We start from the raw sequence: 14,152 nt of genomic DNA on the forward strand, positions 1-14,152 counted from the left end.
TGTGGAGTTATTTATCTTTGGGAGAGTTGTACCATTTTTAGAATAGAAAGAAAATCTGGATGATGTAGGTTAAACTGGGTAGTTACCATGAAAGATTTGAATAACATTAAAGAAATATTTTTTTAATGAATGAATGGCAAATCTTTTGAATTGATACGTTTATCAGCTGACTGGAAGTAAAATTGCCATGCAAGTGGCCATTTTTCATAGCTGTAATATGACAAATACGCTATTTATCTCCAAATGCTGTGAAAAAGCCTTACAAATTAACTTATCTGTGTTATCATGTTATGACATTCATTGTGATGCCCCCTAAGTTCGGAGAGTACAGTGGTTATCCTTTTTGCGACATAAGTCCTAGTACTAGTATGATTGTCATTTTTGGGATGGATGAAGGCATCTGAGCGACCAAGATTTATTTATTGAACAGGCTTTGAGTGACAAAAAGGCTTAAAATGATTGTTCTTTTATATTCTATTAAACTAATATTTCTCTTTTAAAACTTTAGAGTACCATTGGGTCATTTGGTGATGTTGTTTTGTTTTATCTGGCACTCATTTTAGATTGGTGCATGAGCGGTTGGCAGTTCCCTTCCAATCAATTTACCATGAGAAGCGTTTGGAAATATGATATTTTCTGCTGGATAGACTGCTTTTTATCTGATCTTATGCACAGTGCTGAAGTGGCGTTTAGTTATTCCTTGTATTAGTCTTAAGATTACTTTGTGTTTTTACTTATATTATAGCAGTCGACAGCATTGCCTGATGCTTAAATGTTTTCGTTATTTGGGAGTCGATTGGAGATAGTTGACTGTTTCTCTACTAGTGTAGTTCTATTGAATTCTGTTAAGAGTCATTTTCTGTTTTGCTTATACGTGTACGATTTGCTCACTATATTCTTTTATCATGATTGATGTCGATGTCTAACGCTAAACTTGGGTCTTTCAGCCGCCACTGTGGGAAATATATCAACAGCAAGTGAAAGAGTGGGAGCTAGCTATGTCTAAACCTAACTCTGCCCTCCCCAATGGATGTCAGGGTAAGGTTGCTCCCATGGAGAAGCCACCCATGTTTGCTTTCTGCTTGAAACCACGGGGCTTGGAAGTGCCAAACAAGGGGTCAAAACAAAGGGCGCACAGAAAATTCTCAGTTTCTGGTCAAAGCAATACTGTCACCGGAGATCATGATGTTTTCCATACTTTTGGTAACTTCTTTAACCTTTCATAATTTCACCAACTTGCTTTTTCATCCATTGAGTTTATTACAACTTTTAATTAATTTGGTTTTGTTTGGTGCACCAGGAAGGAGATTAAATGGGTTTTCTTTTGGGGATGAAAAGGTTCTATATCCGGGACATAACTATGAATATTTAGATGATTCCCCATTGTCTCAGACTTCACCGAGGATATTCTCTCCAAGGGTATTTTCACCACGTGGTGCAGGCATCGGTTGTTTCTCTGTGAGCAGTGATGGTATTGATAGAATCCAATACCAGAAACTTCAGAGAAGAAAGTCAAAGAAATTTGGGATGTATGAGTGTTCTTATGATCCACAGTTGGTGGCTTCTTACAATCAGAGACTGATGGGGAAGAGAAATGGAATTCATCGATGGAATATGGGATATTCTGAGTGGCCAAGCCAGCGACAATTTTACTCGGATGGGTTGCAGAGGCATGGACCCCAAATGTTGGACAGTTCTGATCTTGATGAGTTCAAGTTACGTGATGCATCTGGTGCTGCTAAGCATGCACGTAACATGGCTAAGCTCAAGAGAGAAAAAGCTCAGAGACTGCTTTACAGGGCTGATTTAGCAATTCACAAGGCTGTGAATGCTCTCATGATTGCCGAAGCAGTTAAAACTTCTTTTGATGACGTAAATAGTGATGGGTAGAATGACCAAATGAAATGAGAAGATGATGCCAGCCCCTTCAGCTTCATATCTGCTGTGAAATAGGCTTCGATACATCAGGCATTGCTTTTTTACTGGGACACATCTGGTTTTTCCTTTGTCGACGGAAGGAGAGCTGTGAACATTAAGAGAAGAATTTTTGGCCTGCTGCTGCATATCGTAGCACTTGTTTTGCAGCTTCACAATTTGTCTACCCACTAGTTTCTTTCTGTTCAAGCAGCAGGTATACTTAGTTCACGGCAACCGTTGTATATGTCCTGCAGGTGAGGTGACTCTGAGGGGTGTATGGAATTTTGGCTGCCAGTCTTGTACAGAATTTATTTTCCCTTTTTGTTACTCCTTCCCCACCTTAACCTTCATGTCATAGTAGCAGTTTGGCCCAAAATAATACAACACCACCCCTGATCAAATCAATTTACAAGTTGCTATCTCATTGAACGTTAGAGCGCTTTACTAGATGTGTACCAAACTAGAGCACATCTGAAAATGAGATTGGAAAGTGCTGTAAGTATAAATTTCTTATAATTTTTCATGGCCAAGTATCTTTTGCGTCCTCTCGTTTTTCCACATTATGTATTTATGTTGTATTTGAGAAGTGGGGTTTGTAATTAACTCACAGCGGCTGTGCTGTCGTTGTTCTCATTTCTCATTTTTCAAGAACTGATGTGGACAAATCAAAAAACTCAATTGTATCGTGTCCTCAAATTAGGAATCCCAAAATTGGCAGGCTTAGTTTAAAAACAAAAAAAAGGGTCCGGATCTCCTAGCCACTTGTGTATGTCTGTATGTATATGTGTATTTTTAAAAAAAATTGTTAAATCAAATTTAATAGTATAGAGGTTAAGTTTCTCTTTTACAATTAACATTATAAACCCTAGGTCTAAAACTCTCTCAGATCCAAATGCCCAATACCCGAAAGCTGAATTCAAAAAGTGAGTGTTAAGAGATTTTTAAACAGGCTTTTTAAGGGCCTGGTATGTTTAAAGAAGGATAGGCCAAGATCTGGGCCTGGGCCTCGCCTCGGCACAACATATTAGCTCAACCCATTTGCCATCCCCACCCATTTTTTCATTGAGAAATTTGCCATCCTAACTAAATGCCATTGATCTCGTGGTAATACGGACAAAGCTATGTTTCCCCGGGTCACTGTACTCCTAATTTTCGGTAAACTACTCTGCAGTCCGTCTTATTCGCTGATTAAAAGCTTTAAAATTTTAACATAAGTCCAATATATTTTTATTATTTATACTTAAAGTAAATTTCTATTATTTGCACTTGGATATTTAACTGTAATTGATTATTATGAAATTTTTTACATTATTTTTCTGGTCATATTATTATTATTGGTAAATTAAAATTTTAATTATTTATTTTGGATTAAATAAATTTTATGTTGTTTCCAAAAAAAAAGATTAATATTATTGAAAATTTAATATATTTTATCATATATTTAAATTATTTATTATAGATTAAGAAATTAGGGCTTTTTTCCATCCAAAATAAAGATTTTATGTACTAAAAAGTTTTTTAGTGCAACTATTGACACCCTTCTAAATATCTATTAACACTCATTTTATTTATTAATCGCATTAAAATATTTTTAAAAAATTATAAAATTCTTTTGATACCTCCATCAATGATAGAAATACCCTTAATTAAAACTTATTAATGCAAACCTTCTTCTCTAATTTTTGTTTATTTTTATTATTAAACTCCATTTCAATAACGGAATTTCTTCTATTCAAAAGAAAAAACAACGGGTTTTCTTCTCTCCATTACAGTCACTAGTGGTAAATTCCTCACTTTTTTAATTTCTAAAATGTTAGATTTTTTTTAAGGAAAAAAATTATTTGACTTTTGAGTGGGACTTTAATTAGAAATTGTCATATTATACAATTTCAATAAAGATTAAAATTGTAAAATAATTAAAGGGGTTTTAAGAGGTATTTGGAAGGGTGCCAATAATCCCACTCAAAGTTTTTACATGTTATTGCCCTTACATTATCACTAATTTTAATAGTTAAATTAGGTCAATTGACCCAAATATAAAAATTTGAAATAATTTAAAATTATGTGTCAAACCTTTGACTTTTTTGCTTTTTCAGAAATAGGGGCATCAATGTTAAAAATCAGAAAAAATACATCCATGCCATTAAAACAACTTATGATTTAGATCTAATGGGCAACTCATATATGGACAAAACGAGGGGTATTTTGCACGAGGCACAGTAGTCGGACCTTTTAATACAACATAACAATAATAAATTAATTAACAAATGATATTGATATGTAACAGTGAATGAGTTTCATTTTTTTTTTTTTTTGAATATGTGATTCCATTTTATATTTACTATATTTTGTATGAGCTCCTAGTTTTGCTAACTGACGACTTGTTTTCTGTTGTTGACTTACTAGAAATCATGAACGAAAAGTAAAGATATTCAATGGGTTTGGTAACAAAAGGTACGGGGCATGTCTAAATTGTATGGCATGGCACGAGCTTGTTTTGTCTCACTTTTAAGATATATGACATGTCTGAATTGTATGGCACGGTACAAGCTTCTTTTGGCTTATTTTTAATAGGTCATTGGAATTTCTAATGAAGAGAATCATAGTAGACTTCTTGATGGGTCTAAATAATAAAAATTTCTAATTATTTGTAAGAAATGATTTGTAAATTAATATATTTTTCTTATTAATAATTTAAAAAATTTAGATCAACCATGAGATTGTGTATGTTCATAAACACAAGGAAAAATGATGGTACTTCGAGATTAATATTAAGGTCGGATAGTTGTAACTTTTAAGTTATAATATTAAAGTATTTGGTAAACACTAATTGCTCTACTTTAAAAGATAAGCTGAATTGATTTACTATTTTTAATATAAAAAACTCTATAATACCTTTACTATTTTTTTTAAAAATATTATTTATAAATTGTATTTATTATACACTATTAATTTTTATTTTATATAAATAATTTCATTTCCTCAATAATAATTTAACCAAGTCAAAGCACCTCCTTACATACTGACACGCCTTTACGGAAGAGATAGGTTCAAATTAGAAAGAAAAAATCAGGCCGGGTCCAAACCGTGAGCCCGAGCCGTTACATAACCGTAGAGACCGTACGCTTCGTAAAAGCAGAGAGAAAGAGAGAGAAACTCGTTCGCGCCCTCCCTCAAAGACTTCAAATAATAGCTCAGCCAGCCAGTTCGTTTCAACTGCTCAAAAAGGGTCACTGAACCGTTATTACCGCCAAATTTCTCTCTCATTCTCTCTCCCTCGCTCGCTCAATGGTCATGTCTTTCTGTTATACACGTGTCATTCGCTGAATCTGCCAGTCCGTACGATTCTTTACCATTCATTCATTTCCCCCGTCCATCTCCAATTTCATTTCACAATTTTTACATTAATTCTTAGGGTTCCTCCTCTGCTTAGCTTTTTCATCTAATTCGCATCTGCTTTCTGTCCATGCAAGGTCTTTTTCTTTTCTCTCTCTCTAGTTTTGCTTTCCGTTTGGTTGCTAAGAAACGAAAAGAAAAGAAAATGTTGAAGCTCAGCATCTAGTGTTTTAACCTTGTTCCTTTTTTTTTTTTTTTGGAGAAAACTTGACTCTTGAATTAAGTTCTTCTTAGTTGTGAGAATCTTTATGCGGCCAAACATATAATTAATTAAGGCCTCTAAAATAAATTTGGATCACATACTTATCTCAATTGTGCTAAACTTTCAAAGATTTTGTCTCACGCGTGCATCTATATCATTTGTGATTAAGATTTAATTAGTTATAGTTACAATTATGAGTCATTTTATATTTATTGATTCATCTATACTGTATAAATTCTGATGGATTTTTTTTTAAAAAAAAAGGCTCGGTTGCCGAAAAAAGAAAAGAAAAGAAAATGTCGGATCTTATATTTTAATATTTAGTTAATTCTCCTTTTGAGCATCTTCTTAGGCTTAGCAAACTTGCTTAAAAAATTCTGGTAATTTCTGTTAAAAAATTTTATGCTGGCAATAAAATGTTAAAAAAAATGGTTTCTTAGAAAAGAACAAGAAAAGAAAATTTTCAGCATCTTCTACTCAGAATTCTTTTCGTTGTTTAAGATTATGTTTATGTTTTCCAAAGAAAAGAAGATTTTTATTTTTAGTGACTAATTTGGTTCTTATTGGATGAAAGAGGTGCGATTTCAATGAGAAAAATGGGGAACAAAATAAAGGAAGACGAAAGAATTGAGGGGATCATACGCGGTCTTTTGAAGCTTCCTGAGAATCGGAGATGTATCAACTGCAACTGTTTGGTATGCCTTTTGCAGTATTCTGATAATTTTAGTTTGAATGCTTAAGATATTAAATAATCCATTATATTGCTTCCTATTTTCTTGATTGACTTACATGATCCTAGATCTAATGTATGTTTCTTATTGGCAGGGACCTCAATATGTTTGCACAACGTTCTTGACTTTTGTTTGCACAAACTGCAGTGGAGTACAGTAAGTGTTGATACAAATTCTGAAATTCTTAATTCCGTCTGCATACTGTGAATAGCCTCTGTTTTAAATTCCAACTTTTCCCAGTTTCAGCACGACATTTTAAAGACATTCTACATGATTCTTATAGGAGGGTTTCTAAGTAGTTATTAATTTGAAAAAAGTAAACATTTATGTTGACTTATATTTTGTTCTAAAATATTCCAGTCGTGAATTCACACATCGAGTAAAGTCAATATCAATGGCTAAATTTTCTGCAGAAGAAGTTAGTGCTCTTCAAGCGGCAGGAAATGAGGTTTGGTGGTTACCTAATACAAATTAATCCACTCATTGTTCTTTTCTATAACCTTGATGATTTTCTATGTTTTTCCTTTTTTAAAGTCTAACTAGAATTTTTATTTTATAGAGAGCAAGGCAAATTTATTTAAAGGATTGGGATCCTCAGCGTAATTCTTATCCTGATGGCAGGTATGCATAATTCTTATTCTGATGGCAGGTATTGCACATCCCTTTTTTATGTTACTTTGATCTACAGGTGGAATTTCTTTTGATTCACATGTTTTCTTCCAGTAATCTTAATAGAATCCGGGATTTTATCAAGCATGTCTATGTGGATAGAAGATATGCTGGTGAGAAGACTGACAAATTCCTGAGGCTGAGATTGGTACACTCCCTATTATACTTATGATTCATATGCAGTATATCTTAATTTCTTTTATGACTTTTTCATTTTGAAAGACTTGTCAATACTGATGTGCTTACAATAATAAGAAAATTCGACTTAATCAGTTGGACCTGATTAATGTTGTGCTTAAGGAATGGTCAAATTTCTTTTTACTTCTACCCTAGTTAATGCTGCCTCCAGTGTTTAAGACTCTTTCTGTATTAGGGTGAAAAGGAGGATTCCTGTCAAAGTAACAAGGTTGGTGCTTATATTGGTGAATTTAGAAGTCCACGTTCTGAAAGCAGATATGAACAGTCTTCTAGTGGAAGATCACAACATCGTGAAAGAAGCAATGACAGAAATTCGGAATACTACTTTGAGGACAGAAGAAGTCCCAGATACTATATTGAGGAGAGAAGAAGTCCTGGATATAACCAGGAAAATCCAAGATTTGGAGGCCACAGCCGGAAAACTCCTGCATGCTTTGAGATTGTTGATGACAGGTTTCGAGATGATGTATCTGCAAGTCGCAGGCGATCTTACAGCATTAGCTTTACAAATACAGAACACAAATCTAGAAGCATGTCTCCTGAATACCAAAAGAACACAAATAACTCCAGGACCTTAGTGGTACGCCCTATTAAAGAAATTTTAGGTGAAAATGCTCCTTCGCTTGAGGTTGGCAAATGTTCAAAAGCAAGTGATGGCAAGGATGCTGATGATTCTGCTAATAATCAGGTAAGGCAAAATGGTGGATATATGTTTGAAGTTTTGAGAGCGTTCTGTCAATAAGATGCAGTTTGCTTAATATCTACTCTTTTAAAGGCCTGTTACCATTATGTCTTTTCTTGCACTTCTAAACAATTATAGTTGTTTTCTTTATTCAACACATTGCAAGTGGAAAAGAAAGACTTTTTTTAATTCTTCTTTTCAACTTTGGATTATTTCCTTCTTTTCAGTGTTTTTGCAAGTATGCTGAGTAATGACTGCTTAACGTAACTTTAGGACTATGTATAATCTATTTTATAGGTTTCGCTTTCAGCATATACCTTAGAAAAAGTTTCAATTACTTTCCATTCCAGACGTTTGCAGCTTGAATTTTGTTGTGTTCTGTTGGTTTCAGAGCCTGTCATGCCCTCTTTTTTGATGCTCTTATCCTATTAGTTTTTCCTCTTTCTAGAAGATTGCACCATCTGGTAGCCAGCAATGTGACGACGGGAATCCAGTGGAACAAAAAAAGTCGCATTCAGAAAGCTTGGAAAATTCAAGTACAGATCCAGAGCCCACTGACACTGCAGTAGCTGCACAGCAAACACAGCCAATAACTCCTAGCGATGGTGACAATGAACCTTCAACTGAACAGCCCGTAGAGGAAAAGGCACCAGTGGCCCCACCACCAAATACTTTGGAATTTTTATTATTCGAATTGGGAGCTTCCTTCATGCAAAGTACCGATGAAACTCCTCCAAATGTGTCTGGAAGCAACACGCTTGCAGCAGCTGCATCATCTTCGAACACACAACCAATGGGAGGGAACATGCCTGAAGCTAGTGTTTCACCACCTGCTTCTGTAGAGTTTCCCAGTTGTGCTGAAGCTCCTGTAACTGCTTCAACTATCAATAACTCAGCCCAACAATCTGGGGTCAGCATTTCCCATGGTGGTACTTCACCTGCTATAACATCGGGGCAGATGTCAGCATCACCGAGTAGTTTTGCTGCTTCAACAAATGCCTCAACTACTAATCTGTTGGAGCAACCATCTGGAGATAATGTCCCACAGAGTAGTGCTTCACCGGCTCCATCTTCAGGGCAGATGACAGCGTTACCTAATAGTGTTGGTGACTCTACAACAGAGTCCACTGCCATTGTGCCAGTGTCTTTCTCTGATGAAGGTCCTCCACAGGACAAGCCTGTTGTTAATGTTGATTCTACAGTCAAATTTCCTGATGTGCAACAGTTAAATGGCTTGCAGCAGCATCAAACTTTGGAATCATCCACTGCTGTAGCTAAGAGAAGCGGTTCTGCACAACAGACAACTACACCTATCGGACATACAAATAACCAGGTGAGTGTTGGAGTTAATTTGGAATTCTTCTGCCGGGGAAAAAAAAAAGACAGAATTGTCAAGAAACAATCAGTTTTCAGCAGATCACAGGGTCTTTATAACTCTTTGAGCTCTCGAGATATAGGATTATGTTCCAAGGATAATAATGGTTATAATGGTGGAGTTTTAAAGGAATCTATGCAATGTTCTAGAGGTGTGCAGTAACTGTAATGGCACAGATCTTCTAGGAAGTGTTACGAGTCAGTAGACATTACCTGTGTAGCAGAAAGGGAAGAAAACACAGAATGAATCATTGCTGGAAAAGTTTATATTTGTTTCAAATATTTCTCCCCTGAGTGTAATTATGAGTTCTTCTCCCCCTTCTTATGAAAACATGCAATTACCAAATATGGAAGTACCCATTATAGCATTCTAGTGGAAATGTGCACCAGGCAGTTTTTATAGATTTAACCCTTTGCTCCTTGTGCATTTCTGCAGCCATGGGCATCATTGCTTGTACCTAACAATCAAGGACCTTGCAGTGCTTCTGCTGAACAATCATCTCTAGCTCTCTCAAAACCAGCACAAGACACCAGTTCAAGTGTTGGATCCAGGTCTCTTGCAGTGGAACCAAAGGTTACTGGAAGAAAGGAACTACCAGCGGTGAGTCACCTTATGTTAACTCCTTCAGGTACCTCATAAATTCTTAATAATGTATATTCGATTCTTTGCAGGACCTTTTTACTGCCAGCTATATGCCGCCACATGCACCGATTCCACATTGGCAAACAGGTCATGCTTATGGCACGGGATTCAATACGCAGTACTATCCTACTGCAATGGTGTCTCAGGTATGAGGATGATTAAGTATTAAAAGTTCTCTGTCTACTCTTGATTAACATACTACTAATAAGGCTGCTTATATCGCGATGGATCTATGTTTACAGCTTGCACCAGCTTATTCCAACCCAGCCAAATCAACAAATCCATTTGATATTAGCAGTGATACAACTCCATTGCAAGCGCCGCCGGTATGGATAAAACAGCTGTTGCATAATTTTTTCACTGATTTATTTCCTTTGCTCTTTGCTTTGCTGAATAATGTGAACTACTCTACAGACTGCAATTTTACAGTCTTACATGCATTTTTTTTTTCATATTATTCTTCGATTGACTCAACTCCGTATGAAAAAAATGTGGATAAGAAAGTGAATTGATTGAGAACCTCCTACAAAAATAATACATAAAGGTCGTAATTCGTAAAATATAACATGAAAACTAAGTTATGAAAAGTCTACTTATAGCAATTGCAGATACAGTTGTTGTTAGAGAGATCTCTTCTGTTCAAGGAGAGTGTGAAGAGACCATCCTTAATTGTTTGCTGTATCTTTCACACATTTATATCGTACATCCTTAATTGTTTGCTGTATCTTTCACACATTTATATCGTACATCTAAGCACAATCTACTATAAAATGGAAACTAAGTTATCAATAATAGTCTCTTATAGCAATTCCAGATACTGTTATTATTAGAGAGATCTCTTCTGTAGCAGAAGATTGTGAAGAGATTCATCCTTAATTGTTTGCTGTTATCTTTCAAAAATTTAAACCTTACATCTAACCATAATCTACTAGTATTTGTTTGGATTGTCAATAAGCATAGTCCATTTGTTGGTTGGTTTTACTCTTTGGGACATGTGGCTAGCCAGGTTAACTTTTGCTGTCTGTGTCTGTCATATATTTATTCATGCTGACCAATAATGCTTATAAGTTCACAAAACTTTTTTGGCCGTATATTTATTTTAATATATAAAGTTCACTCTGCCTACTTTCCCCAAGTTATCATTGACTAGTATTCATAACTAAGTAATGCATGCAACAATAGAGGCTTTTATTTACATACTCTGCTTCCATGGGGTTCATAGACATGGACAAGCCATGCAGCGAAGGTATGAATAAAGATGATTGTGGATTTATTACATTTGTGCAAGTGTATGTGGATTTGTTCATTGTACCGTTGTTTGTTTAAGCTAGGAATTCTAGTGAAAACTGATTAAAAAATAATTGTTAACCATTAACATGTTTTATTCATTACATAGTTTCCATCCATGGTGCCTCTGCAAGGAGCACTCCCAAATGTTAACTCAATGTCAACTTCCAATGCTGCTGCCCATTCTTTGGGGTTGATGACACAGCAATTACCATCTTATGCCTTTTCGTCAGACATGGCTTCAAGTAAATTCATTTCACTATCTTCTTAGTTTGTTTGTTTGTTTGTTTTTTTTGGTTTTATGACTTATTTGTAACTTAATTATCTCTGGTGGATTAGTGGGGCAACAAACGCATACAAATATGATGCCTAACAGGTACCATTTTCTTCTTGAACCAATATCTGAGTATTTGAGATCACTGTTTATCACATTACACCTTGTCTTAACTAATAATTTTGGACTTGCCATTGTATCAAGAATACATGGTCGTTACACACAGCACTCTACTTTTTCGATAGCATTCATCTCTATATGTGCTCTTCATAGAAATGGGTTCCCATGCTCTGCTAACATCTCTTATGGATTGCTTCTTCAATCAGTATCCTTCTGTTACGCTTTTGATACAAAATAAAAACTGTAATAAAAAAAATAATCATTTGAGTTGCATGAGCTCGTAATGCAATTATGCAAAGACTGTAGTGCATGAACTTTGTTCCCACTGTAGGTAGTAGTTTTTGCAATGGATTAGATCAAAAATATTTAACTCCACTTTTTCTTGAATATATATCCTTGCAGATTACAGGGAATTGATAGTTTTGGTGGCAGTAGAGCTGTATACGGCTCCTCAAACACACCACAGCAACCAACTGGTGGATACCCAGTACCTGCTGCCACTAATTCATTTTCAATGGGAGGAAACCCGTTTGGGTAGAAAAAGGAAAAATAAATTACTTTCACAATAGATAGCCATATATTGCTTTGGTCTCCCTGCATGTTTTGGGGAAGACTTGCTTCGTTCTGGTAGGTGACCAAATGGAATAAGCTATCCAAATGTTTGGGTGTCTCTGTCTAGCCAAAATGAATTAATCCTTTCATTGGTAGAAGTACAAAGTAACGCTCCGTCAAGATCCTAGGTATTGTTCATGAACTTATAGTTACTGCCACAAACGTTTATTTGCATTGTTGAACTAATAGTAGTACATCACTTGTTGTCTATTAGGACTGCAAGACATTGTATTTATTGATCAAAGAGACAAGTGTATGTATATGTAAATTCTCATACGGCTAGTATTTGGTTAGTTTGTACCATAGCTGCAATACCATTTCTTTTTCTTCTTTTTGGCAATGGGATTCAAAGCCTCTTTTCACCTTATGTTTACTGCAATTTGATTGTGATGAATAACAATAAAAGGATGGCTATTAAAAAGCTTAAGACTGCTTGTTAAATATACAATATATGGGAACAAAACATAAAAAAGGAAACAAGAAACAGTTTCTGTACTTGGATCGTTTATTCATGATATACAATATCCCTGAGTTTCTTTGGGTTTCCAGGTGACCATATGGAAGAACAAGATTGATGATCTTCAGTTAGAATTTTCTGATCTTAAGAAGCACATGAACAACAATACCACACACAAAGCCAAGTGCTGCACTTGATCCCACAAGTGAAACTGATGTGCATACAAGCATCACAAAGAATTCCTCCTTTGAGTTCATATCCCTTGAAGCCATAGCTAGCTCTATCCCGGCAAACAAGAGTAGAACTCCTAAAACCCCAACTGGAAATTGATCCAAAACCATCACCAAAGAACTTCCTAGAACCAAACCCAAGACCATCTTGACTGCACCGAGCAGAGCCACACAGCCACCACTTCTTCCTCCAAACTTGTACTGCCCGGCTAACCCACCGGCTCCATGGCAACAAGGCATAGCTCCAAACCAGCAACCTACCAAGTTCATTAGCCCTACAGTCACTGAAACTGAAGTGGCTGAAAAGTGCTTCCCTGGAAAAAGATCAGCTGACAATTTGCATACAGCAATCACAGAGTTCAATACTGATAAAGGAAGTTGAGGGATAGTGCCCTTTATGAAGCCTTCTTTCCAAGCATGCTTAGTTATTTTCAAAACCTCAATACTAGATGGTCCAAAGTTAATATCTTTGACCACATTAGGCCTTCTCACAAACGCCAGAATCACACCCAACAAAAAAACAATAAAAGCTGAAGGAAGTGAAGCTACAATTCTCCTCAACCTGCTCCTCTTTGGCCTCTCTTCTTCATGATCATTAGCTTCTCTTTCAGCACTTTCCTCACCTTCCCCGTTAACAATGATTATAAAACAAGCACATACAATAGCCAAAACAAGCCCATCAAGCCCCAACCAATGCCTATTCCCTTTAGCTTTAGACTTGGCAAAATCCTGAACGTTTCTAATGTACTTAACAGCACTCATTGCAAATGACAGCCCTTGTGAGAGCTGAATCCCCCTAACAACAGGCAAAGGAATAAGCTTGTAAGCCAGGTGCATCAAGCCTGTGACACCCAAAACAAACAGAATCCCCCCAGTGCAAATCCCTGCTGCCATAATTTCTGGGATGCCAAAATCAGACCCATTTGATATTGCCACGGCCGCAATTGACTTCATGGGCTGGACTGGCATCGGGACCCCATATATTGCACCAGTGACAATGTTATAAATGCCAGTGAATATCAATGTTGTCCCTAAATCAAGGTCCTTGGCTAGTGTCAAGGCCAAAACTATAGGAATGTATGTGCCCAAGTCCCCCATTGCGCCATTTATTTCAGCCCATTTTGATTGGAAAACAAGATTCTTTTTCACTTTGTGGATGATTTTTGCTGGAGAGTTTGATGATGTGGGTGAGTTGTTTGTGGTTTCAGGTGAGTGTTGAGAGGTTTGGTGATGTGGAATATGGTGGTTTTGGGACTCCATGGGAGTTTGTTTACGAGTACACAGAATGTAAAAGAATGTGGTTCCTCATTATATTTATATTTGTAGAGGTTGAAATATTTCTGTAGTGGAAATGGGAATA

The 14,152-nt window shown here is 36.0% G+C and overlaps 3 protein-coding genes across 3 annotated transcripts in view; 2 read left to right on the plus strand and 1 right to left on the minus strand.

The window, feature by feature from the left end:
- Positions 1-2,613, plus strand: part of LOC18055069 — a 9,844-nt gene extending 7,231 nt beyond the window's left edge. Inside the window, exons 4-5 of the mRNA XM_006450515.2 lie at positions 948-1,203; positions 1,301-2,613. Coding sequence (XP_006450578.2) covers positions 948-1,203; positions 1,301-1,890 — 846 coding nt within the window. The 3' untranslated portion in view covers positions 1,891-2,613. The remainder of the gene's footprint in view (positions 1-947; positions 1,204-1,300) is intronic.
- A 2,539-nt stretch (positions 2,614-5,152) lies between these two features.
- LOC18055070 (probable ADP-ribosylation factor GTPase-activating protein AGD14) lies at positions 5,153-12,395 on the plus strand. Its single transcript, XM_006450516.2, has 14 exons — positions 5,153-5,390; positions 6,090-6,210; positions 6,341-6,402; positions 6,607-6,694; positions 6,806-6,867; positions 6,970-7,063; positions 7,289-7,801; positions 8,244-9,128; positions 9,606-9,770; positions 9,842-9,958; positions 10,055-10,138; positions 11,209-11,344; positions 11,439-11,475; positions 11,896-12,395. Exons 2-14 carry the CDS (start codon positions 6,103-6,105, stop codon positions 12,029-12,031), a joined length of 2,487 nt encoding a protein of 828 aa, XP_006450579.2. The 5' UTR covers positions 5,153-5,390; positions 6,090-6,102; the 3' UTR covers positions 12,032-12,395.
- A 125-nt stretch (positions 12,396-12,520) lies between these two features.
- On the minus strand, positions 12,521-14,152 carry LOC18055071 (molybdate transporter 1). The gene has a single exon (XM_006450517.2). The coding sequence runs from the start codon at positions 14,050-14,052 to the stop codon at positions 12,691-12,693; it is 1,362 nt and encodes a 453-aa protein (XP_006450580.1). The 5' UTR covers positions 14,053-14,152; the 3' UTR covers positions 12,521-12,690.

Source organism: Citrus clementina, unplaced genomic scaffold (assembly GCF_000493195.1).
Source record: "Citrus clementina cultivar Clemenules unplaced genomic scaffold, Citrus_clementina_v1.0 scaffold_1, whole genome shotgun sequence".
Classification (NCBI taxonomy): domain Eukaryota; kingdom Viridiplantae; phylum Streptophyta; class Magnoliopsida; order Sapindales; family Rutaceae; genus Citrus; species Citrus x clementina.